The 23,865-nt window shown below is 44.2% G+C and overlaps 12 protein-coding genes across 12 annotated transcripts; 3 read left to right on the forward strand and 9 right to left on the reverse strand.

Moving 5' to 3' along the window:
* Positions 1–12: 12 nt before the first annotated feature.
* MET10 (LALA0S01e14884g1_1) lies at positions 13–3,123 on the forward strand (the record flags this gene model as incomplete). The annotated part of the gene is made up of 1 exon (XM_022774789.1): positions 13–3,123. One exon carries the CDS (start codon positions 13–15, stop codon positions 3,121–3,123), a length of 3,111 nt encoding a protein of 1,036 aa, XP_022626851.1.
* Positions 3,124–3,238: 115 nt separating this feature from the next.
* Positions 3,239–6,751, reverse strand: SMC2 (LALA0S01e14906g1_1; the record flags this gene model as incomplete). The annotated part of the gene is made up of 1 exon (XM_022774790.1): positions 3,239–6,751. The coding sequence occupies one exon, from the start codon at positions 6,749–6,751 to the stop codon at positions 3,239–3,241; it is 3,513 nt and encodes a 1,170-aa protein (XP_022626852.1).
* A 679-nt stretch (positions 6,752–7,430) lies between these two features.
* Positions 7,431–8,508, reverse strand: LALA0_S01e14928g (LALA0S01e14928g1_1; the record flags this gene model as incomplete). Its single annotated transcript, XM_022774791.1, has 2 exons — positions 7,431–8,191; positions 8,505–8,508. The coding sequence occupies 2 exons, from the start codon at positions 8,506–8,508 to the stop codon at positions 7,431–7,433; spliced, it is 765 nt and encodes a 254-aa protein (XP_022626853.1).
* A 944-nt stretch (positions 8,509–9,452) lies between these two features.
* On the reverse strand, positions 9,453–10,352 carry RRT5 (LALA0S01e14950g1_1; the record flags this gene model as incomplete). The annotated part of the gene is made up of 1 exon (XM_022774792.1): positions 9,453–10,352. The coding sequence occupies one exon, from the start codon at positions 10,350–10,352 to the stop codon at positions 9,453–9,455; it is 900 nt and encodes a 299-aa protein (XP_022626854.1).
* A 445-nt stretch (positions 10,353–10,797) lies between these two features.
* Positions 10,798–10,989, reverse strand: RPL29 (LALA0S01e14972g1_1; the record flags this gene model as incomplete). Its single annotated transcript, XM_022774793.1, has 1 exon — positions 10,798–10,989. The coding sequence occupies one exon, from the start codon at positions 10,987–10,989 to the stop codon at positions 10,798–10,800; it is 192 nt and encodes a 63-aa protein (XP_022626855.1).
* A 1,733-nt stretch (positions 10,990–12,722) lies between these two features.
* On the reverse strand, positions 12,723–13,211 carry QCR6 (LALA0S01e14994g1_1; the record flags this gene model as incomplete). The annotated part of the gene is made up of 1 exon (XM_022774794.1): positions 12,723–13,211. The coding sequence occupies one exon, from the start codon at positions 13,209–13,211 to the stop codon at positions 12,723–12,725; it is 489 nt and encodes a 162-aa protein (XP_022626856.1).
* Positions 13,212–14,293: 1,082 nt separating this feature from the next.
* PHO4 (LALA0S01e15016g1_1) lies at positions 14,294–15,937 on the reverse strand (the record flags this gene model as incomplete). The annotated part of the gene is made up of 1 exon (XM_022774795.1): positions 14,294–15,937. One exon carries the CDS (start codon positions 15,935–15,937, stop codon positions 14,294–14,296), a length of 1,644 nt encoding a protein of 547 aa, XP_022626857.1.
* A 2,275-nt stretch (positions 15,938–18,212) lies between these two features.
* FAF1 (LALA0S01e15038g1_1) lies at positions 18,213–19,220 on the reverse strand (the record flags this gene model as incomplete). The annotated part of the gene is made up of 1 exon (XM_022774796.1): positions 18,213–19,220. One exon carries the CDS (start codon positions 19,218–19,220, stop codon positions 18,213–18,215), a length of 1,008 nt encoding a protein of 335 aa, XP_022626858.1.
* A 262-nt stretch (positions 19,221–19,482) lies between these two features.
* HIS6 (LALA0S01e15060g1_1) lies at positions 19,483–20,277 on the forward strand (the record flags this gene model as incomplete). The annotated part of the gene is made up of 1 exon (XM_022774797.1): positions 19,483–20,277. The coding sequence occupies one exon, from the start codon at positions 19,483–19,485 to the stop codon at positions 20,275–20,277; it is 795 nt and encodes a 264-aa protein (XP_022626859.1).
* Positions 20,278–20,421: 144 nt separating this feature from the next.
* On the reverse strand, positions 20,422–21,372 carry RPB3 (LALA0S01e15082g1_1; the record flags this gene model as incomplete). The annotated part of the gene is made up of 1 exon (XM_022774799.1): positions 20,422–21,372. One exon carries the CDS (start codon positions 21,370–21,372, stop codon positions 20,422–20,424), a length of 951 nt encoding a protein of 316 aa, XP_022626860.1.
* A 796-nt stretch (positions 21,373–22,168) lies between these two features.
* LALA0_S01e15104g (LALA0S01e15104g1_1) lies at positions 22,169–22,504 on the forward strand (the record flags this gene model as incomplete). The annotated part of the gene is made up of 1 exon (XM_022774800.1): positions 22,169–22,504. One exon carries the CDS (start codon positions 22,169–22,171, stop codon positions 22,502–22,504), a length of 336 nt encoding a protein of 111 aa, XP_022626861.1.
* Positions 22,505–22,621: 117 nt separating this feature from the next.
* Positions 22,622–23,860, reverse strand: TIM44 (LALA0S01e15126g1_1; the record flags this gene model as incomplete). The annotated part of the gene is made up of 1 exon (XM_022774801.1): positions 22,622–23,860. The coding sequence occupies one exon, from the start codon at positions 23,858–23,860 to the stop codon at positions 22,622–22,624; it is 1,239 nt and encodes a 412-aa protein (XP_022626862.1).
* Positions 23,861–23,865: the final 5 nt, after the last annotated feature.

A 23,865-nucleotide genomic window follows, 5' to 3' on the forward strand; every position in this document is an offset into this window, starting at 1 on the left:
GACAAACATAAAATGGGCGTTGAGTTTTCAGTGAATCCATTCGGGATTCCCTCTAACTTTAATGCAGCATCGGTTTACACCACTCCGGTGACTGCAATTTCGTCGGTTTTGGTGAAAGGCTTGGATCGCATTTTCAGCTACAAGACTTTCTCAGAACCAGACTTGTTTGACGAAGCATTGAAGAAATGGGCGCACAAAAACAGCGATGTGAAACTGCAGCTGGATGAACTGCAACTGAGATCTGGTGCTGGTCTTGCTCCCTTGGGTTTTGCTAAGGGCGAAAAATCAGTGTTCGGAATTATTGTACCGGGCTACGGTCTTGGCTACTTGGCCAACAGTTTTCAGCGTGAAACGGACTTCGACAGCCGTTTTCTGCTGAATGTGGGTGCCATCGATTACGATGAAAGTACCGGTCAAGTGGTGAGTGATTTTGTCACGCCGCTAAAAACTGCCTCTGCTCTAGGATTCCCTGTAGTCTCCGCCATCGCAGTCGACGAAGTTAAGCAAACCACTTTGTTGGCGCTGGCTTTGGCTAAATTCGGAGTACCATTGGCAGCCGTGAACCTGTTTGACGGTCCAAACTATGCCAAATCGGTCTCGCACATTCAAGAGCAGCACGACCAAATAATCATCTCTGAGATGTCCAAATCGCTGCCAATGGGATCTTCTTTCGACCGCATTTTGGACAAGTTCAACGATTTAGCGAAAACCAAACTTCACAACTTCCAGTACTTCGGCGACGAATCTGCTGAAACTGTGTTCATCACGTTCGGTAACGTGGAGTCAGAGCTTTTCAAAACCTGTTTGTCTGTTACGCAAGGCAATGTGGGGCTTATTGCCATCAGAATCCCTCTGCCATTCGACTCCGACAAGTTTGCAGCCATGATTCCCAAATCCGCCAAAAACATTGTGGTCGTTGGCCAATCTGTGGACGGTAGATCTCCGACCTATTTGAAATCACAAGTGTCTGCTGCCCTTTTCCTTCATGGGGTCAGGTCAGTCAAGTTGTCGGAATATTTATACCTGCCAACATTCGTGTGGTCGTTGGAAGCCGCGAGACAGGTAGTTACATCCTTTGTCCCTGCGTTCAACGAAGTGACGGCTCAAGCTGGCAAAAAAGAGTTTATTTTCTGGATCTCTGACTCAAGTGCCAACCTCGATGTTACTGCAAGAATTGCTCATGCCCTATCTATGGTCGACAACCAGCAAGTCTCTTTCAGAACTAAATTTGATAACAACGCAAACGGCGGTGTTTTTCATGCTCAAATTACTTCAGGTCTCAACGGCAACCCTCTATCACTGTCGAACATCGACCGTGCAGATGTATCTGTCGTTGAAAACTTGTCGGTCTTGAACGCGTTCGATGTCACCAGCACATGTAAGGAGAATGGTACCATTCTGGTCCTGAGCGAGAAATCCTTACAGGACAAGGATATTTCGGATGCAAAGGTGCTTACTGAGGAGTTAAAGCTACCTGCTTCTTTCTTGAACCAAATTTTGAGCAAGAACATCAAGCTTGTCTTTTTGGATCTTGAGACCATTGGCGACAGAGAGGAGACTAAAGGCAGAACTTCTTCTTTTGTGTCACAAGCTGCTTTCTGGAAATACTCTTACAATTTACCTATTGCAGAAAGTGTACGTCGCATTTGGAGTTCAGCCGGCTCTGATATTGAACTTTTGGCAGCTGTTTTGTCCGAAACCATCAGTACTGCATTTGAAGTTGGCCTACGTGAAGTATCCTTCGAGGAGATGAAGAAATCTGTTACTTCTGTGAGCGCAGATGAGTCGCAAGAAGAACTTTTGCCTTCGCTACCTGTTGAAACCTCCTTTAGACCTAATCCAAGGAAGGGCGCCGATCCGGTCCAGGCCGGTACTGTTAGTATTTCTGACTTGTCAAAACAATTGAGTTTCAAGGAAGCCTTCGCAACGCAATCTTCGCTAAGGCCAGACTTGCCTGTCAAGAACTATATTGTCAAGGTCAAAGAAAACAGACGTGTTACCCCAGCTGATTACGACAGATACATCTTCCACATTGAATTTGATATTTCTGGCACGGGAATGACCTATGGTATTGGTGAGGCTTTGGGAATCCACGCCAGAAACAACGTCGATCTCGTCCGCGAATTTTTGAACAACTATGGCTTGAATGAGCAGGACGTTATCCAGCTTCCAAACAGAGATGACGGACAACTTTTGGAGAGCAGAACTGTTCTCCAGGCCTTCACCGAAAACTTGGACATTTTTGGAAAACCCCCAAAAGCATTCTATCAGTCCTTGATCGAATTCGCAGCAAATGAAGATGAAAAGAAGAGATTGGAAGACCTAATTTCGCCCTCAGGCGCTGTTGACTTGAAAAAGTATCAGGACGTCGAGTACTACAGTTATGTTGACATTTTCGAACTGTTCCCTTCTGCCAAACCCTCACTGGAAGACTTGATCCGCATCATCGCTCCTTTGAAGAGAAGAGAATACTCGATTGCGTCCTCGCAGAGAGTTCATCCCCATGAAGTGCACTTGTTGATTGTCGTTGTGGATTGGGTTGATAACAAGGGTCGTAAGCGTTTCGGACAAGCTTCTAAATACATTTCGGAGCTTGCTGTTGGTACCGAGCTTGTGGTTAGCGTTAAACCATCGGTCATGAAGTTGCCATCATCGCCAGAACAGCCTGTGATTATGAGTGGTTTGGGAACTGGTCTTGCTCCTTTTAAAGCGATCGTTGAAGAAAAGTTCTGGCAGCAGCAACAGGGCCACAAAATTGGTAAGGTTTTCCTCTTTTTAGGATCGAGACATAAAAGAGAAGAATATCTTTACGGTGAATTGTGGGAAGCTTACAAGGATGCTGGTATTATTACCCATATAGGTGCCGCGTTTTCCAGAGACCAGCCACATAAGATTTACATTCAAGACAGGATTCATGAAAGTCTGGAGGACCTAAAGGTCGCGATGGCCGATGAAAAGGGATCCTTCTATTTATGTGGCCCTACATGGCCTGTTCCAGACATTACACAGGCCCTGCAAGCCATCATCAAAGCTGATGCTGAAGAAAGAGGTGTAAAGGTGAACTTGGATGAAGCCATCGAGGAACTGAAGGATACTTCTCGTTACATTCTGGAAGTTTATTGATTCATTGGTTTCTCAGTAAGTAGCTAAATACAGAACATATCTTCAAATTTGCTTCGATGCCTTCTTTTCTTTTTTGGCCCTCAAACAGCTGCTGCTTCGAAGCATTTTACTCTGACTACATAGCGCTGACAACAGAGGTGCCATCTTGAAACCTAGTCCGGAAGACTCTGTTTGCGTTGTTGAACATCCCCTCCTTTAGCGACACCACAATAAATTGGGAGCCTTTGAACCTTGTTCTGATGAGATGACCAATGTTCTGCGTATGACTCAAATCAAGAGCTGCATCAACTTCATCTAGAATGTACATGGGAGCGGGTTTGAACTGCAGTAACGCCAGTATGAGAGACAGTGCAATGAGGGATCTTTGCCCTCCTGACAGCTCAACCAAACTTTCTTTCCAAATGGTGCCAAGCCTAATTTTTACCTCAAGGCCCTCAGTCACATCTTTTCCCTCCAGTGGGACAAGCTTGGCGAAAGAATTTGGAAGCAATTCTCCGAAAACATGACCAAAGTCAACCGTAACCTTTTCCCATGTTTTGATCAGCGTTTCCCTCTTATACTCGTTAAGCTTCGTGATCGTTTCTTGAATTTTAGTTTTATCCTTTTCTATCGTGGTGATCATCGTCTTCAGAGCAGACTCCTTCTTTTCGACATTTTCGATCATGCTCATGATATTCGGATTCACTTTGCGCTTCATACCATCGAATTTTTCGGCAAGCTGTTCCGCCCGCTGTCGGTAAGCTTGAATGTTTATTCCATTGTTTTGGCTAAGGATGCTGGAGACCAAACCCTCGTCTTTGAGCCACACTTCCTCTTTGATGAGATTTTTAATACTTTCTTCAACAGATGATGTGTTGCTTTCCAACTTACTGAGCTCATTCAGTAGTTTTTTTAGCTCAATGCCTTCGTTTTTGGACTGCCCATCTTTTGTTTTGTGAAGGTTGGATAGGACCCGCAATTCCTCATCTATTTCGTAAAGTCGTTTCTTCTCATCAGAGATCTTTTCTTGCGTTCGCTTCAGCTCTGATGATACTGCTTCCAGTTCATGTTTGAAAGTACCCTGCTCAGCATGCAACTCTTTTGAATTTCGATCTGACTCCAAAACTCCTGATTTAGCAGTGGAAATGTCAGACTTCAGTTGGTCAATTTCTACTTGAAGTGATTGGTTTACATCCTCACTCTTCTCCAAACGTTCTTGATGGCCCTCAATTTCCGTCCTCAGTAATTCTACTTCCTTCCTTAGTTCTTCTAGCTTGGACCCTTTGTCCCTGCTGAACTCCTCCATATCCTTCTGAATTCTCATGTGTTCTTTCTCTATTTGACTGATTTGAGCAAAGGCGTCTTGCCTCATTTGTTGACATTCTAGTATCTCCGCATTGATTTCCTCAATCCTAAAATTTAACTGAATGGCGGGATTGTTGTCGAAGTTCCGCTGGGCCAGCTGAAGCTTGTGGGAAGCGAGATTGAGATCATGTTGGATATTTTTTGTGGTACTAGAGATATCATGGTAGTGCTTGATCTGTTTTCCGAGATCTGCAAGATCGTTCTCTAAGCTCAATGCCATTTTGGAGAATCTATTGTACTTCTGGATATCGATGAGAATCGAATTGTTTGTATTACGGCTTCCACCTGACAATGTTCCCTCAGGATCATATATGTCACCCTGCAACGTGATGCTTCTGGCTCTGACTTGGGGATGGAATGTGACCTTCTGTGCGCTCTCCGCATCTTTACAGATCAAACTTGATCCGAAAATGAACTTCATGGCACTTGATACCTCGTCTTCATATCCTATCAAATTGAGAGCTAAGTCGACATTACCGGGTGACAGCTCCTTAGCAACACTGACGGCCTTCTGATGCAGCGTTCTTGCTGATATTTTGTTCAAAGGAATAATTGTAACTCTCTTCCGCAGTCTACCTTTTTCTAGTAACTGAGACGCTGTTTTTTCGTTGTCAACAACGACATTGAAAAGTCTTCCGCCGGCACAAACTTGTAAAGCCGTTGCACTGGCGAAATGTTTCTCATCCAAAGAGAACAACTGGGCGGCAACACCCTTTACAGACTTTGATTCAAAGTCCGGAGAAGGTTTGCTGTAAGCAAACTCAATGTTTGCCACCTTGCGTTTCAAAACTTCCATCTCATTTGAGATGTTATACAGCTGATTTTTTATTTTGACCTCCTGCTCTTTCAGCTCCTTGAAATGATTGGGGTCAAACCCTAATTTCTGAAGTTTTGAATTCAACTCTGAGCACTTTGATTGGCACAATTCCAAATCATTCTTGGCCTGTGCGCCTGATTTCTTTGCCTTCAACAATTTAGGTTCATTCTCACTCAGTTCCTTCTTGAGAAGATCAATCTTCATATCATATCTCTGAACTTTGATTTTCGCATCACTGAGCTGTTTCTCAACGTCATTCAACTGAGCCTGGTAGCCGCTACTGGTTGCACCTGTGGACGAGATACCAGTAGTTAGGGTTGATAAGAGGTCTTCTTTTGATTGTAAGGACCTCTTAGAGTTTTCGACCACTTCAATCAAGGAGCTGTATTCAGCTTCAATGCTTCCGAACGATGCACTCTTCGAGTTCAGCAGGTCCTCATACTTGGAAATTTCCATTTTGAGAGTTTGAGATTTTCCCGATTCCTCAGTGATGTTATCAGCAGTAATGTTCAAAGAGGTCTTGAGACGAGATAAGTCATTATTCAGCTTACTCTCATGAGTTTCGAGCTGCCGCAATGTACCATCTTTTTTCACTTCTTCCCTCTTTTGATCCCGTATGACATTCAGGTCTTCCTCGATACTCTTCATTTCGGTTTGCAATTTCTCTATGGAGGAGCGAAGTTGATCAATTCGAGTCTGACCTGATTTCTGTAACTCTTCTGTATTTTTACGGCTGTGAAGAAGGGAGCGGTACGCGAAGGCATTGACGATCTTGGAAGTGTTTTCGAGATCTGATTGAATATCCTGGAACTCTAAAAAAGTACGCTTTTCATTTCTGAGTTTGTCGAGCTTTGGCTTAATTTCTTCGATAAGCAATGTTCGTATTTCCTGTAGTTTGGTCTCTTTCTTAGCCATGGTTCTTTCTGCTTTTTCTCTGCGATCTTCGAACATTTTGGTACCAGCGGCTTCCTCGATGAGAGATAATATTTCCGTCGGCTTCATGTTCAAGACTTTGGTAATTTTGCCCTGCATGATCAAAAAGTTTGGATTGTTGATATTCAGCTGTACTGACTGGAATAGATGCAAAACGGTTTGCTGTTGAGCACGATGACCATTGATCAAATATTTGCTGGTTCCTCCTAGAACGATTTGCCGAGTAACGGAAATTTGTGCATACGTCTCAAATCCAATGGGAGAATTCTTTTTGTCGGTGTTGTCGAAGACTAGTGTAACACTGGCTTTCGTGACACCGGCTTGGCCCCTCTTGTAGATCAGATCTTGCAAGTTTGACGCCCTGACTGTTGCCATTGATGAAATTCCCAGCACGAAGCATATCGAATCCAGAATGTTGGATTTCCCAGACCCATTGAGACCTGTTATAGCGTTGAATTGTGGATCCCAATCTGATATAACTGTTCTGGTCGCATACGACTTGAAACCGTCGATAATAAGTTCATCTACCTTCATATTCGACCTAGTGTCCTGGAGTGGCCTTTTTGCAATGTTCTCTAGGTCATTGAATGCTCACCCTTGGCAAGATATTGTCTTTCGATGTAGTTTGACAACATAAGTTTGTTTACTATGTCAAATTGACTTGAAATTTAGTGAATTGATGATGTCTTAAAGCTATAAAACTAGAAAGAGTTCAAGTTCACATAAGAAGTGAAACACGGGACATCCATCAACAACTCAAGTCCCCGTGCACTGAGATTCATCAACGATCATCAATTCAGTGGTTTCTTGGTACAAAAATATCTTGATCGAGGATCTCAGGGACCTTGCCAAAGTTCCAGTTAAAGAAAAACACTGGCCGTAGATCTAGGTTGTAAAACAGAGGAACCTGAGCCGTGTAGATAAGTTGCAACTACGAATGAATAAACAGCACCGGATCAAACGGCTTTTCTGGACGCGTTGATCCCTTTTCGGTGATGCTCGACAGGGAATTAGTGTGGCGATGAGCCATGCAGAGCTTGTTCAAGTGACACCCAACAAGCTCCTACATCTGTCGTTACTGATAAAGAAATCGATTAGATATACATAAAGACCTTTCGATACAAGCCTGGTAACAAACCATACACTGTCAGTTCTAATACGAGATGACCATTTGTTAGATTATTTTCATTTTGAATTGTTTCTACTAAATACTCTAATCTTGAGTCTTTTGAGAACCACGCAACAAACCAGTTCTTCTGGCGGCGATCAAACCAATCTTTTGACCTGGGACAGCACCTCTGGAGATGGTAGAAGCCTTACCAATATGTTGATGGTTACCACCACCGTGAGGGTGATCAACAGGGTTCATGGCAACACCACGGGTCTTTGGCCAAGAGTTTCTCTTAACTCTGTACTTGTGGAAAGCACGACCAGCCTTCAACAATGGCTTGTCGGTTCTACCACCACCGGCAATGACACCGATGACACCTCTGGCGCTGGAGTTGATGATCTTCTTGGCACCGGAGGGAAGTCTGACTCTGGTCTTCTTGTCGTCTGGGTTGTGACCAATGATGATGACGTAGTTACCAGAGGCTCTGGCCAAAGCACCTCTGTCACCAGGCTTTTCCTCAACGTTGGACACGATGGTACCTTCTGGCATAGAGCCCAAAGGCAACACGTTACCGACGTTCAAAGTGGCCTTGGCACCAGCGTAGATGAACTGACCAGTGTGAACACCTTCGTTGGCAATGAAGGTCTCTTCACGCAACTTGTACTTGTATGGGTCGCGGAACACAACCTTGGCCAATGGAGCACCTCTACCGGCGTCGTGAACAATCTGCTTCACAACACCACGGATGTAACCATGACGTTCAGCAAAGTCCAAGGTTCTCAACTTGGCAGCACCTTGTCTCAATCTGGTGTGCGAGGTGAAGATGGAGCCAGCACCCTTTCTTTGGTTACGAATAACTCTACCTGGAGCGCTGTGTTAGTATAAGGTGTCGCAAAAAGTAAAGCGGGAACTTGATTGAGAAATACGCCAAATCCGATGCCTGTGAGCCCCGCTAAGAAAAACCACTATTTCTTCACTGTGTTCCAGAATCCTGATTAGTTGAAAGACCCTCTCTTCTTCTCTTCTCGTTCTTGTTGGTGCCGAAATCTAATCCATGGTTTGAAAAATCGCTAATTCAAAGGTCAAAGGTTTCACCCGGTCGTTTTCTGTCCGCACTTTTGGAGTCTAGCTTCTGTTACAGCTGTAACAGCTATCGCTATTCCACGCCTCACATACCCATTGCTTGTGTTGATGTCTGGTTTCTCTAGACTGAATCGTCAAGTGTGTTGTGAAATCACTTGAATTTTCAATATTCCCACTACCTGGAGTTGCCGATGCTATTTCGTCAGTCTGCTGGCAGTGTGGCTGTCCATGAGCTCTGGAGAGAGACATGCCTAGGAGTTAGGCTTGGAGCTACCCAGCTAGGCAGAACCACAGGCTGGGGGTAGCAGACTTTCCCTCTGGCTCGTGGGCACTAGACTGGATGCCCTCCGCCTAGCCATGGTAGCGGTTGCGATGACGCTACCCAAAGATTCGCAGACGAGAGTCGTCTTGAAAGCGACTGATGCAAAAACAAATTATTTAATTCTTCTTAGATTTCTTTGATTATTAAAATGTATGGGTGTAACAGTCACAGGTAAAGATGTATAGACTATTTATCGCGGACGATACAGGAGGACGTAGCCACAGCAGGAAACCAATCGGTAAGTTTGCCCAGTATCATACCTACTTGTTAAAATGTTCTACCCTAAGGACCTGTGCTATGTTTCGTATCGACTTAAACTAAGACCGAGTTGCGATTTTCGCCCTAGAGTCAATATTCAGAGATGATAAACCCAGAGACTCGTGCTTAACGGGCAGCGGTGGAACCCTCTAGTGCTGATTGACTACATAGGACCCTTTGTGGTAAAGCAATTGAAACGCAGTGTAGCACGAGAAACTGTTCTTTTGAATTCTCAAGCCCTTGAACCCTTTTTGGCACTTCGTATTGGTAGTCTGGTAGCTTGTTAAATGACTGTTGTGGCACTAATGTCTGTGTGTCAGGCTGGGTGTGCCAACTACCAAGTCATAATTGTTTTCAACATGTATATAGCGGAATATTCAATAAAATGTAAAGCAACGTATCTAATGGCCTGCAGAAGCGAGGGACACACACCTATGGATACCACCCTCTATGCACTTGACTTAGCTCGAGCCTTCGGTCTCTCTCGTTTCCAACTCCTGGTTTTCCACAATGGCATCTGATGCCTCAGCTATAGACTTTTTCCGGTTTTGAACCTGTTCCAACTCATGTTTCTTTGCAGCGGCTTTCTTGACCTCTTGAATTTTGGATAGCCTGGCGGGCCTCAAAGTTATCTTCTTACCCATTAGCTTCTGCTTCGAAAGCTGCGTTATAGCGTTTTCTAGCGAGTCTGGGGCGCCCAATGTGACTAAAGCCGCAGTGAAACGTCGGTACAGGTGTATGCGGTGTTTGGACACACTGCTACGATACACGTAGATGTCTTGAGGGTCGTAATCCGCGAAAAACTCACGTAATTCCACGTCGGTGACGTTGGAAGGTAGATATGCACAATATAGGGTGTCTGAGGCCACAGGTTCTTGAATCGATTTCGAGCCATGGGTGGGTAAAGGAGCAGTGGTGTTGGCCTCTGTAGCCTCTGTAGCCTCTGTATCGAGTGGTTGTTCTTCAGCGGCCGATTGTGTTGGATTTGTGTGTTTCTTGGAACTACGACGTTCTTTGCGTTTTGCCGTCAGCGGAACATACATCTTGATTTTCAGGGCCCGATCGTGGAGTTTCTGACCATTCAGCAACTCTATGGCTTTTTGGGCGTCTCCAACTGTGGCAAAATCTGCATATCCGATTCCTAGCGGTTTTACGCTATTATTTCTGAACCCACGGATAGTTTGGCTTGGTATCAGCACGGTGAGCACGTTGAAATCTTGCAGAAACTGTTTCAACTCCTCTTCGTTCGTTTCAAAGTCCAGATTCGAAATGTAGATCCGCTTAATTTCCCCAGAAGCCGTTACTCCTGCTGGAACCTCAAGCTCTGTAGATGCCCGTCGAGCCAAAACTTCAGTACTCATCGTTGAGCCTTCTTTTTGTATTAAAAAACAAAGTATACTTGATTGTAAGATCCTCAAGCAGATGACTTGTGTTTTTCCTAGTAGATCTTGCTTGCACGGGAAAGAGTCGGGTTTATGAATCTGTGTACCCCTTATATACACTGGGAATATGAGCGCGTCACAAAACTCAAATTGACCTATTGGAAAATATATACATCAATGTGTCACTGGCGCCTCAGAAAAGAGCGTACAATGACGCAGTCAGGTGCAACAATCTACCGAACTCAACGTCCCTTTCCTTCAAACACAGCATTGCATTTTGCGCTTACCGTTTAACTACCCTAGATTTATCCTTAGGTCAACGTAAATTAGAAACAGTTCAAAAAAGACGATATATAGTTTCCTTACAGACTTGAAAATGAGAGTTTTGTTTTGTTAAAAATGCCTATTCTCTTGAGCTGCGGATTTATTTCGCTTCCTCGGCACGCTTGGCAGCCAAAGCTTTTTGAGTACCGTGCAAGGCGTGCTTGTGGTTTCTTCTGAACTTGGCATCGACACCCTTCAAAGATGGGTACTTGTAGGTCTTAGGCTTCTTGATACCATTTCTGTGGGCCTTCCTGGTCTGGTTGTGATTGGTATGGTTCTTAGACTTGGACATTTCTGTGTAAAAGAGCGTCGGGTTAGTATATGTGATTATGCGTTTGAAGCGGTGTAAAAAGGAACACAGTGCAGAGACAGTAGTGGTAGATTGGGAAGGAAAGACAAGGAAAAAAGCCAGTGGCACGTGGCGGGTTTCTAAAGAGGTTTTGTCAAGTGTGTGTGCGTACGTTCCTCGGTTTCAACTATTCCAATGGTCAAGTAGCTCTTCCTTTATGCCTAGTGGCCCTAGATTCTCAAATCAATGGAACTTCTACCAAAAATGCGGACCCTCGGGATTGATTAAGTTTCAATTGAAAATTCGTTGTCTGTGTCGTCCGTGTCTACCCCATTCTGTACTGTCCTGTTCTATCCTGTGAGTTTGCCACTGATGGTGACCATATTGTACGTACTGTTCGATACTCGAGTCTGCTAGTCTAACTTCCCAATAGCCAACAGATGTTCAAGTTTGGATATATCAATCGTATTGACAGTAAGTTGGAAAATTCCAACAGCCAGACCCAGAATCGGGGCCATGTCCTGGGACGCTAGGCTGGAACAGTGGACAGGGAACCCACCGTTACGTGTTGCGAGGAGACTGACCCCCTCCCGGTCTAGACCGAGCGCCTAGAGGGGAGAGCCTGGGTGGGCAGCCAGGCCAGGCTAGGCTTAACGGAGATCTCATAACGACACCGTAACCACGCACATCGACAGTTTTTATTTACAGATGTTGAATTTTTCATTTTGAGTCGAGTTTTATTCGAAATGTGTGGGTGTATTAAAACAGTCACAAGTCATGGTTTAATACCTCAATAACGTCACTGAATAATACAATATAAGATGAAGAAGCACCTGTCGCGAGTGTCACGATATGGATATCAACAGGGTATCAAAGAATCATTTGCGAAAATTGACTAAACATCCGTTCACGCTGCATTATGACACTCTCGCATTTGAAAAATGCGTAGTTTCTTATTGATTTACATCATATTTATGTTGTAAAGCTTGACGACACATAAACAATTGTCAGTAGAGCGTAAACTCTACGAGGGCCATCGTAATTTATACACCACTTCTGGATTCGCATTCCATGATTTCTTTGTCACCAAGAAGAACACTGTTCTATCCTTTTCCCATTTCAAAATACTCTCCTGAATATTGCGTATTGTTCCTTCAACTATAAACTGTCCCCTTCCGAATTTGAAAAATGATGCATCTTTTCTCGCTACGACTACGACCATAGCACACCTGAATAAGTCCATGCTTACATATTTTGTTTTGAGATTAAGTAAGATATAATAAATACGTGAGATCAAATACTAGGCACAACAATAACAGCACTGTTTTCGTCTTACCTATTCGATTACCACGGACATGCTTTTCAAAAGAATGTCTGAACCGCATGGCATTGCCTCTTAGAATCTTGGTTATGTGAGGGGTTCGGTCTATCGGAAGCCATGTCTTAGCGGAACGACAAACTCTTTGGGATCGTGAGTTTTAGTTTTCATGGGTAGTTGGTTGGTGGAAGGGGTGGAGGAGTAATCGTAGTAGTAGTAGTGGAATAATAGGAATATCGAAAAAAGTTGGAAAGTGGATGCAAAACCAAGATGAGAAAATGAGGACGGTTATTCCGGATCCTGGACAAAAGGAACTACTTTATTGGTGAGCGCGCGGGATGTTACCGTTGAAGTTATTGAGTCCCTGTCTTTTTTGGCCCTGGCTTTCTCTCTCTCTTTCTCTCTCTTTGTGAGTTCCTTATTTCAGTCTGTCGAACAGTCTTGGAGCGATACAGCCGTCGAGATGGTGCTGCAAGTGGAAAAACTCCTCGACACAGTCCTCTTTATTTTCGGAATCGGCGTATCCAGGCTCTTCCTGTGCCTTCTGCACTCTTTCCACACATTCCATGTAGTGGTGTACCAAAGGCTTTGCGTCTTCTTTGTTCTTGCACTCCTCTTTGAGCTCGTCCAACTGGTCTTTTAGTTCTTCTTCTTCCTCGTCTTCATCATCTTCGTCCTCGTCTTCATCTTCGTCCTCATCCTCTTCTTCTTCCTCACCTTCCTCTTCGGCATCACCATCTTCCTTGTCGTTCGAGTCCTCTTCAGAATCACTGTCATCGCCCACTTCTGGCTCTGCTACATTGTCGTGGTTCTTACTGGGTTGTTCAGGGGATGTATCAATCGCATGTGCGACCGTTGGCACGAATGTTTCCTTCAATTCTCCCAAAAACTCGGTAAAACTGCCCATCGTCATATATTCTATTTTATACTTGGTTCTCCACGTAGTCCAAAACCGGTCCTCTCAGTTATCGATGCTACCAAACAAGTTTCAACAACTGATGATTCAATTGAAGGTAAATCACTTGAATTAAAGATCTCAAGCGAGTTTAATTTGATCAATTCTAAGGTTCTACTACCACCTGTATTTGATGGATTATTTGACGAGCCCGATATACTTCACTAAATTTTTCAAGTATAGATTTTATGAGATTTCATTGGTTCGTCAATAGCGGACGACAGGAAAATGAAAGGTGATATATATCACCTGGCGACAGTTTTCCAGACGACAGTATGTGGGGTTTCAGGTGTTTATGTAGATGCTATGGCTGATTTCGATATTTACGCGAGGTGCTGGTGCTGATAGCATTGTTGAGGAGTTTGAAAGACTCACATTGAAACTAACGTGGTGATGGTTTTACAGTTTAGGTTTGCGGCTAGAGAAAGATAATCGGGCAATACCGTTACAAAAACATTGGAACTAAAGACCTGATACGTTTAACCGCGGGTGTCTCTAATGGGATTGTACTTTGGCTCGATGACAGAAGTAGTGTGACATTTTGATTGAAATGTTGCACGTGACGTAGTGGTGACAGTATATAGAGAAAAGGTGTCTCTCCTACTCTCTCTCTTTCTCTCTCTCTCCGTCATCAGCATCCTAGGCGACGACTAAGATTCCTTTTTCATACCACAACATCAATGTTTCAGAAATGATGATTCCATTGGGTGCTAGGGTATATTTCATGGTCAGTAGCGCTTGGAATGTTTGTGGCTAGAGTGTGCAGTCAATCCTCGCTCTTTTACATTTTTGAATGACTTCAATAGCCGCACGTTTCTTGCCATCGAGACCCAAAGCTCCAGACAGGCAACTAAATCCGTCATTCTGCATCAATCCTTCTTTATTTTCCATAAAAGAGGCGATGACACAACCTTGCTTCAATCATTATACTAATTCAAAATCCCAAGTGTTCAGTAAACACTCATTATTCAAACATTTATGGTATTAAAACTGCATCCTCAAGTACAGGGAAATATCAACATTATATGCAGCAATTACAATTTATCAGAGGAATTCGATCCTTTAGCAATCAGCTCACGAATATAAATGCACGCAAGCTCCACGGTCGTAGCTTTGGACGGAACCAATGTTGAGCCCTTGAGCTCAGAAGGAATCAAAGCGTGCAATTCAGTCAAAGCAGTATTCAGTCGATTACGACGGCCCTGCTCAGCAGCTTTGTGCACATCTTTCCTGTGTTGGTCACCACCACCCCCACCCCCACCACCGTTCCTTAGCATTTCGTCCAGGTCCCGCATTGATATATCCTCATTCTCTTGACCGTCGAGCGAGCTCTTACTACTCTTGCGTAAAGGCTTCAATTCTGGAGTTGCTCGTATCCTAATGCTTCCACCGCTAGTCTTACGAGTTATGGCGGGAGCGGAAAACGACGGTGAAGGGTTCTTTGCTTTGATAACGGGAGATTCAGAAGCAACAATGACATTGTGACCGCCGTTAGCATTTGTATGGTTTGTCGCTATTGAGGGCTGTGCACGACCTGGAGACTGTCCACTTCGAAACGACGTGGATGGCAAAATTACCTTTGGGTAGTTCGTCGGTACCACAGAGCCCGACTCGTGGGATTCTGGTTGCTGTTGATCGAAGTGGTCGAATTCGAGATCTAAACTGCTCAGTGGTACTGTAGAATTGCTCGAGTTTTGAGTTCTTGTGGAGGAAACGCTTGACGTAGGGCGTGGGTTTGGGACGTCATCATTTTGCTGTTGAGGCAATTGGGATTGTGCAAAGGTAGCAGCTGCCGCCGGCGGCAGCGGTGGTGGAGGAATCGAACTATCCGGAAGAGCAAACATTTCGTCCCAATTGGAAGGAAGCCCACTTTTGCGTCTTCCGTAAGTTGGAGCAACAGATCGTTTTCGAGCCAGCTGAGGGCTGCTTTTCACCACTTTCGAGCCTGTGCTAACAGTACTTGTGGAGGAGGACGGAAGCCCGACTGCTGAAGAAGTGGATACTGTGGTCGCGGTAAGAGCAGGCGTTGAAAAAGGAGTCTTTCTTCCGCGGGACGAAGAGCTCGATGAAACACGCTTTAAAGCAGCCAGACTATCCAGGGCATCAATAGCGGGGGATGAAAGAGGTGAAAATTGCGGTTTTGAAGTATGCGCAGATCCCGGAGCCTGAGATCTCAAAAGTGGGGTATTGGCGCTGGAAGTGGTCCCACCAGAATAGTTTCGAGCTTGATAGTGACTCGAGTGCGGTTGAGACTGCGTTGAAGCCGATGGTTGGAAATGGTTCTGGTTGTGATTATGAGTGTGATTTTGGTGGACAGAACCTGTGACAGGTGCAACGACAGGAGATAGAACGGGCGAAAACACGGCATCTGGGCGCACCAGACGTGACTCGTGTAATCCTGCAGTCGCAGAGGCCATATCCAAATCAAAATGAAACGGCAGTTGGTGCGGATTGGGAGGACCATAGTCAGTGCCTGCACCAGACGTGTCAGCATCGCTGTCACGTGACTGCAGCCCCACTTCGAAATCCAGATCTTGTATTGTTCTTTCCGTGGTAGTAGTGGTTATTGAGCGGCCACCGGCATTATGATCGGTTATGTATTGGTCTACTTGGTCCAAAACGCTTTGGTTGTCCGTCAGTGGTTCATGACGCTGTGAATCGCCATGATATTCGACCATTGTCAAAATACCGGTTTCGGGCTCGTTTTAATCCGCGATTTTCGCTATAGGTAGCTTGCACACAAGGTTCTTGTAGCAGTGTAAAGCTTATGCGATGAAATCGCCAGGCCTAGTGCGGTTTTGTTCGCTTTTAAAGTCTAGAATATTTGACGAGATGATGTTTCTTCTATTCAGTCACTTTAATTCACCAACTCTTGAAGCTAATTTAAACGGTAACGGTCTTGACCTGGTAATTTCTCGTTCATAATGATTTTATAGTCATGTGGCTATCATGTGACCAAAATTTATTATGGAGCAAAATGATAATACATTGCCGTCCAGTATCGTCGTAACGATGCCTCAGGTAGTTGGAGCAACCTTTATCTGGTTTTATGGGCACTTTGAAGATTTGATTTAGTTTTTTTGACAAGCTGAAGAAGAAAAAACGTACTACAGCTCGAAGGAAACAAGGAGTATTGTAAAGACTTCTTGGCCGACCACTGAGGTCTGCAGCAATATACTTTTCATATTATGGGCAGCTGGGGAGCTTAAGGGCGTAAAAGCATTTGTTCACTGATATATGGTCACGTGAGTGACTTTTGGAGAATACTGTCATCTCAACTAGTAGGCGTATGACTTGACCCAATTGTCCACATAACACTAGTAATGGGTTTCTGGAATGTTCAAAAAGACGTAGCCATATCTTTTACTAGAAACGCGCTCGCCAATTTGGTGATACTGTATGCAATTCGTATCGGTTTACTTTGTTACCATGTCAGACACCTTACGAAGCGATTGAAATGGCACGTGACACGGTGTCAGCGACAGAATCGTCAACTTGAACTATAATATTCCCGGACTCTCAGTGCCATGGAATGATAGCCATCAGATAATGCCACCAGATAATGCCACCAGGTAATGCCACCACTCTATATGGCACCACTTCTAATAATTTCTGTTGTCATAATTCCTACCTCAATGCACTTCAAACCTCTTCAGTTCCTCTGGTAATGATAACCAGAAACGTATAAAAGTGGGTAGTCTGCCTAAGCTACACTACCATCCTCACTACACTTCTCAGCTATGTGAAAGAGAATGTTACTAATGAAAGACTTCGCCAAAGGTATAGAACGGTTATCGCATCAAGACATCCCGGTGTCTCACTCTGAATCCCATAACGAGTATAAACAAATTAACGATAGATGTGCTCCGTAAATCATAATCCTTGACCAATCAAAGTATTTTGGGTGGCTTAAAATGATCTCTTTTTTGCAATGCTCGTATTTTTTTGAATTCCTACCCATAACGTCTTTCATTAATCTGACGTTCAACGTAACCATCTCAATAAGACCATTGGGAGAAGACATACAATATGCAGAGAGAAAGCAGCATCATTACCGCTTTGCTACTGCACGTAAAAATTTGAAGTTTGATGAAACGAAGTCAGCTACCACCTACAATAACTCGAGTGTCAATTATTATTATCTATAAGCCAAAATGCCCCTAAAAACTAACGACTTTCCCCCACAACAACAGCACCGTGGCTTTTTGATGACCGATTGATGACATTTGTCTCCGAAAGCTGTGAACAACATGCTTTAATCGTTGTACACTTTTTTTCCACAAGGTAGCCATGGAGATTTCAGAGTTCCCCTACGAGGTGCAGAAAGAACCATTCGGAATCTGGACTTCGACATGTTTATAAAAAAATTCCAATTTTCGGGATATGGTCCTTGAAATCAGCCACTCGACTGGTAAGTGTGTCTTGTAGTCTCTCCCGAAGGTTTTTACCAGCATTATGACTTTCGCGATCATATGAAGGGACATTCTAGCGGTAGCATCTTATAACCTACCATAGTTAAGAAATATTGACAATTGAAAGATAAAATTAGACAATTAGATATTTCTCTAAATAGGTACGCTTCCTATACAGCCAATAACATCCGGCTCAACCTCGAAGTTAAAATGCAACGATTGCATCTCATGCTACTATCACTTCAGGGAAGCCTGTCATCAGTCATCTCATCATGTGACCTGGAATCAGCATAATTCATAATGCCAAACACACGCATAGTATGATCTCATTCTTATCGACTGAGATTGATATCACTCTCACAGTAGCTCCACGCGTCCTCAAATCTGTTTCCAAATCAGTTGCTGTCTCAATAGAAGAAACTCGGACTTTTTTATGTTTTTTCTTCAGACGTGACTTTACGTCTGTATTACCTTGGCACATTGTTTGTTCCAGTTACATCAAATCTAAAGTCTAAAGATGTGTAAATGCTTTTATTTTATCTTACCTCCGACCCTTGGACTTGCTCTTGCCGTCTCCATTTATGCGTTTTATTTCTTCTGGCGAAATGATCAGCCCGTTTCGAGTAGAGCGACCAATAGAACTGACTCTGAGTCCCTTTTGACGCTTTGCTCTTCGTTGTGCATCAGCAGAATTGTTTTTGTTTCCAATTCTTCTTTCAATATCCTTGCGGTAGGTGGAGTCGATCTTCCTAAACTCACCCTTCTTAACCTTCGACAAAATGATGCCTCCGTCTCGGGCGTCCTGTTCATGTTTCTTGATTTTCTTGATGTGCTTATCGACCATGCCCTTCCGGATATTTATTGGCACTTTTTCCAGCTTCTGGCCCTTCCCGTTGGTAGAAGATAAATTTTTAAGTCGCATTTCGAGCGTACGAGAACGGGCTTTCCCGAAAACTTGGTCGTCTCTGTATTCCACGTTATTCATTGTCTGCAGCGTGAGATCTGCACCGCTGGGCTCGTTACGACCAAACGCACTCAACAGATGCGATTCCTTCAAGAATCTCTGTAGCTCTAAATCATTTTGCAAGTTCTCTTTTTCGCCATCTGCCGTGTCCTCTTCTTGTGAATTCTGGCCCGCTGTCTGCATCTCTTCCTGCAATCTGGCTTCTGCCAAGCTTTGTCTGGGCGCCTTTCCAGACCTTACCAGCCTCTGTTCCTTTTTGTTTGGCGCAGCGTACACATCGCTACCACCGTCGAATTTGATGACTTTGGGTTCACGTTTGGGCTGTGATTCGCTTCTCTTATCAATCTCGGCCGTCTCATCGCCAGAAAACCCTTGAAAACTACCTTCTGCATCGCTCGCAGCATCAATCTCGCTGCCAGATTCTTCCTGCGACTGACCTTCCAATCCATCGCTATCGACACTTTCATCTTCGCTGTGCTGCTTCGTTTTGTCTTCAAAACCCATCGACTCCAAAGATCCAAACTGGGCTTCAAAGGCCTTTCTTTGAAGCTCTAATTGTTTTTTATACTCATCATCGTCTGCCATATTGCTATCGAAGACGAGGCTCTTGATATCAAGACTGCTGTTGTTCCCAGAACTTGAGTTTAGCTCATCTCATCTCATCTCATCTCATCTCATCGCATCTTATATTCAATATATTGAAAAATTGTATATAAGACGACAGACGGTAGAAAGATCAAAGAACTTGACTTGATCTATAGGAATCTGTGGGATTTGTGGTCAGATCAAGATAAGTGCATCGGTGTCTTCGAACAAAGCTTTTCTTAAGGATTCCTTTCATATAAATATGACTCGATTTGTGGGTTGTATCGATTTGCACAACGGTCAAGTTAAACAGATAGTGGGTGGTACTTTGAATGAAGAACAGGATGAACAGCTACAAACCAATTTTGTTTGTGAACAAAGCTCGTCTTTTTACGCAGAAATGTACAAAAAAAATGGGGTTACAGGGTGCCATGTTATCAAACTGGGCCCCAATAACGATGAAGCTGCTCTGGAAGCGTTGAAATCGTCTCCCAAATTTTTGCAGGTTGGTGGTGGCATCAACTATGATAATTGTTTGAAATGGCTGGAGAGCGCTAGCAAAGTGATCGTAACAAGCTGGCTTTTCGATTCTGAGGGCCAGATTGTGGTGTCTAATTTGCAGAAAATATCGAACCGTTGTGGTAAGGAACGCTTGGTGATAGACTTGAGCTGCAGAAAAGTTGAGACAGCAGGCGAAAGCCAATGGATTGTAGCGATGAACAAGTGGCAGAAACTCACAAATGTCGTTTTGAGCAAAGAAACTTTCACATGGATGAGCCAGTATGCCGACGAGTTTTTGATTCATGCGGCAGACGTAGAGGGTCTTTGCCGTGGTGTAGACGAAGTTCTGATCGCTAAACTTTACGAGTGGACCGAGGATCTGCCGCACTTGAAAATCGTGTATGCCGGTGGTGCCAAAAGCATAGACGATTTGCAACTTGTTGACAAATTAAGCCACGGGAAAGTCGATCTAACGTATGGCAGCGCCTTGGACATTTTTGGGGGCAAATTAGTTACTTTCGAGGATTGTTGCAAATGGAACGAGCGAAAGGCCTAATTAAAGGAAGGAGACTTTTCCAATCAATATAGTTTGCTTGTCGTCCTTGTTCAATTATTTGTCGTAATGATACACAGCAAGATCAATAATTTACATATGAGCCCGCATTTTTTTGAATGTCTCTATTTTCCCTCTCAGTGTATCTTACCATGCATCGTCAAAGCCCGAACTAGGTGCCGCATAATTGTAAGGAGCAGCACCACCTGCGTAACCGAAATTTGGATCTTGTTCCATGGGCAAAGCGCCGCCATCTTGCTCAACAAGACCTGCGGTTCCGCCGAAATTGACCTTGTCTTGGTCCATCTTCTTCAAGGAAAATAAAATGTCCGCTACTTTGTCTTGCAGCGTTTTCATACCCCTAATAACCACTTGATCGGCCGTCAGCGATCCGACGGCTTCGACATTCATGTAGAAAGTGGATGGCTTGGCCTTATAGTCGAACATATCGTCCTCGTTGGGCGGATCCTCGTATTCGCAGTTTTTGGACTGCGGCCATTCTGCAGCAGCGTCTGTCTCATGCCAATAGTCTGTATGTCTTAGCTTATTCCATGGATCATACTCAAACTCGATAGCGGAGGCTGGCGACCACTTGGCATGCTCTTTGGCGGTCCCCTTTTTCGCAATGCACTTCAATTTCAGCTCCTGACTTTTCCGCAGTTTGCAAATCAGCACTCCGTTGGCTTCTTTGTCCTGTATGATGGGGTGTCCAATATTTCGTCCCATGAGATTGCTGACAATCACCAAATCTTTGGCGTAAATGTTAGTTGTGGATTCACTTTCTCCAACGGCCTGCAGAGTAAGCACGACGGAACACCGATCACAATGGTCTTCGCAGTAACAATCTCTGCAATAAATTAGATCGTTGATATCTGCACTTTGCAATGGAATGAGTCCCAGACGATGCGATATGAACTCGTCGGCCAAAACCGTGGTATTCGTCTCGATTTCTACCGAGTCTATCGCCAAAGTTGGGATTTCTGCAATCATCACTCTCCGTAGCGAGTTTGCCAATGTCATATCCACATTTGACAGTATAAAATCCACATTGTCCTTTGTAGCTTCTCTTATTTTAACCTGAGGGCCCTCTTCTGCCATTCTGAAAAATGTGCTATAAAATGTACGACTGGTGTACGGTAATTAGCCAGTAATCAGTGAAGCCAATGGGTACGCTGGGGGACTCACTACTCGCTTCTTTCGCGTCAAGAATCGAGTGTATTCTATGTCTTTACTGGTCCAGTTGACAAATTTTTCAGCTTATATTGAACTATTGTAAATGGGTACTCGAGTACAGGAGATGAGTTGAAACCATCGAAGAACAGAGCTCTGGCCAAGACAAGTTGAGACCGATTGAGCAAGATCCGTCAATGCTGCAGACCAGTGGCTTACACATACACATAGAGTTTTGATCCTGTGAGATTTGTTAATATTGGATAGAGTAGGCATGTCACACGACGAGCCGTTTTAAAATGGCTTGATGAGGTTCTGGTATTGATTTGTGAGATGACCTCCGGAGGGTTTGCTTATAAGTCGTGTTTACCGCTCTTCTAGCGTTCCTCTAGCTTCCAAATACAGTTCAGTTTCTTAACAATGATAATTGTGGACAATTACTGTCATCGACATTTTCGAAATCAATACGCAAACATCTTGGGCATTGAAAATTATATCCATACACCCTGTACTATACTCCACCGATTATGAGCGTGTAATTGGTCACTTTCCTCCCTGGAAACCGTCAGAATACTGAATTTTATCATGACATGTACTCGCGCCAAGTACTCATAATATGTCTTAATGATCTTAAAGCCCTACCACCCACCATCTTGAACACTTCGACATCAAAGACAGCTAGCTCCGTTCATTTAATCTAACAAGGCCGCCACTTTCCACAGCAATGTCCAAGCTTGGCCTCGCTTCTGAGGTCCACAAGCTACCAATCCCAGATCTCAGATTTCAGCAGACTTTTCAAAACTCGCTGAAAAGGGAAGCCAAAAAGAATAAGAAAGTTGGCACTGAACAAGCCAATGACGAAGGAACAATCAATGCCGCTGTCATTTGTAAAGTAGTGCTACGAGACGTTTTGTTTTTGGCATTCGTTCAAAGAATTCTTTGGACCACTGTTTTAATTGCAATGAAACCTTGGCTGCGATACGTTGTTCGGCAGGGCCAAACATCTGGACGTGCCATCTATAACTTGGTTCTGGGCAAAAACTTGATCCCAAAGAATTGAGAGACAAAAACATCTTTTCTATTCACTCTGGGGGGCGCTTGATGTAAATTAGATTCGTAAAGTTATATATACAAGATCGATAGTAGTTCTTTATTCGGTTTGAACCCGTCTTCTCCCTCAAGTGAACTGTCTGGACCCTCCTCGGACAAACTCCAGGATTTTCCAACCCTCAGTTTCTTTGTCTTCTATGTTTTCAGGGTCCCTAGTGAAAACCATGGCGTAAGAGCTCATTAGGATATTGGATTGAGTACCAGCGGCCACCTCGCCTGTCTTGACTTTCCGGTACAAGTGGATTTCCTGCGCTCTGCAACCCACAACCAAGACGGGTAGGTCCTGAGGAGCTAATAGTTTGGCACTTACTACATCAACACCTCTCACGTCAAGAATGCGTCCGTCGGCAAAAAGACCTTGTTCACGGAAAACTTTTTGCTGGGCGGCGTACACGTTGTAAGGCGCCTCGCTAAACCACGATTTGAGAACTTTTTCGTCTCCCTTGACGTACGCTTCGAGAACTTCAGGTATCACGTATTCTCTCAGATGGTTCATGAACGATTCGCTGTTGAAATTGGCGTCCATCATTTTGAATTGACCCATAACACGGGCAGACTCAGTTTCTGCGAAAAGCCCGCCGATTTTGCCGCTTATGGTACGCAAGAGTACTATCAGAGGGTTCTCACTTTCATCCCAAAGCCTGTTTTTGGTTTCCTGCAGCTTTCTACCCACCACAGTTTTCTCTTTGAAATCATCCACTTTCTTACCAAGCGATTCTTTGGCTTCGATGTCAGTTGCCACTAGGGCAGAACCGGCATCCTCGTTACTTCTGACGGCCTTGGGTCTTTTTCCAGATGCTATATCACGTTCTAGTTTCAATCTTCTCTGTTCTTTTGATGCAAACCCACCGTAGCGAGAGCTGTTCTCGCTATCCATCACCTCTGACATATCCTTATATACCTGAGTTTTTCTCACGGGCTCAAACGACTCGTCCAGCTTCGCAGCAGTCTTATTGACGGCTGTTCTTGTGCTTTTACCGATCTCAGAGTCCCAGGCATTGCTGGCCACTTTTTCAACGGCATCACCGGTCTTCTTGAAAGCTTTCCCCACAATTGTCGAGCCCTTTTGAGCTCCCACATATGCCTCTCTCGCCCTCTTGTAAGCCTCAGAGTCCCCAATCTTACCGGACGCATCTTGAAGCGCTTTGATGTTGTCTTGCAGCTCTTGCGATTTCTTCCATTCCTGTTTAAAAGTTTCTCGGAAGATTTGCAATGGAGACCGTGGATTTCCTTGATTCGCTCTCAAAGTTTGCGACAGATGGCGACGTATGACCACGCTTGGGAGTGGCTGTCCTGCTCTCAACATGGCTG

The sequence above is a fragment of the Lachancea lanzarotensis genome, scaffold LALA0S01, assembly GCF_000938715.1.
Source record: "Lachancea lanzarotensis genome assembly LALA0, scaffold LALA0S01, whole genome shotgun sequence".
Classification (NCBI taxonomy): Eukaryota; Fungi; Ascomycota; class Saccharomycetes; order Saccharomycetales; family Saccharomycetaceae; genus Lachancea; species Lachancea lanzarotensis.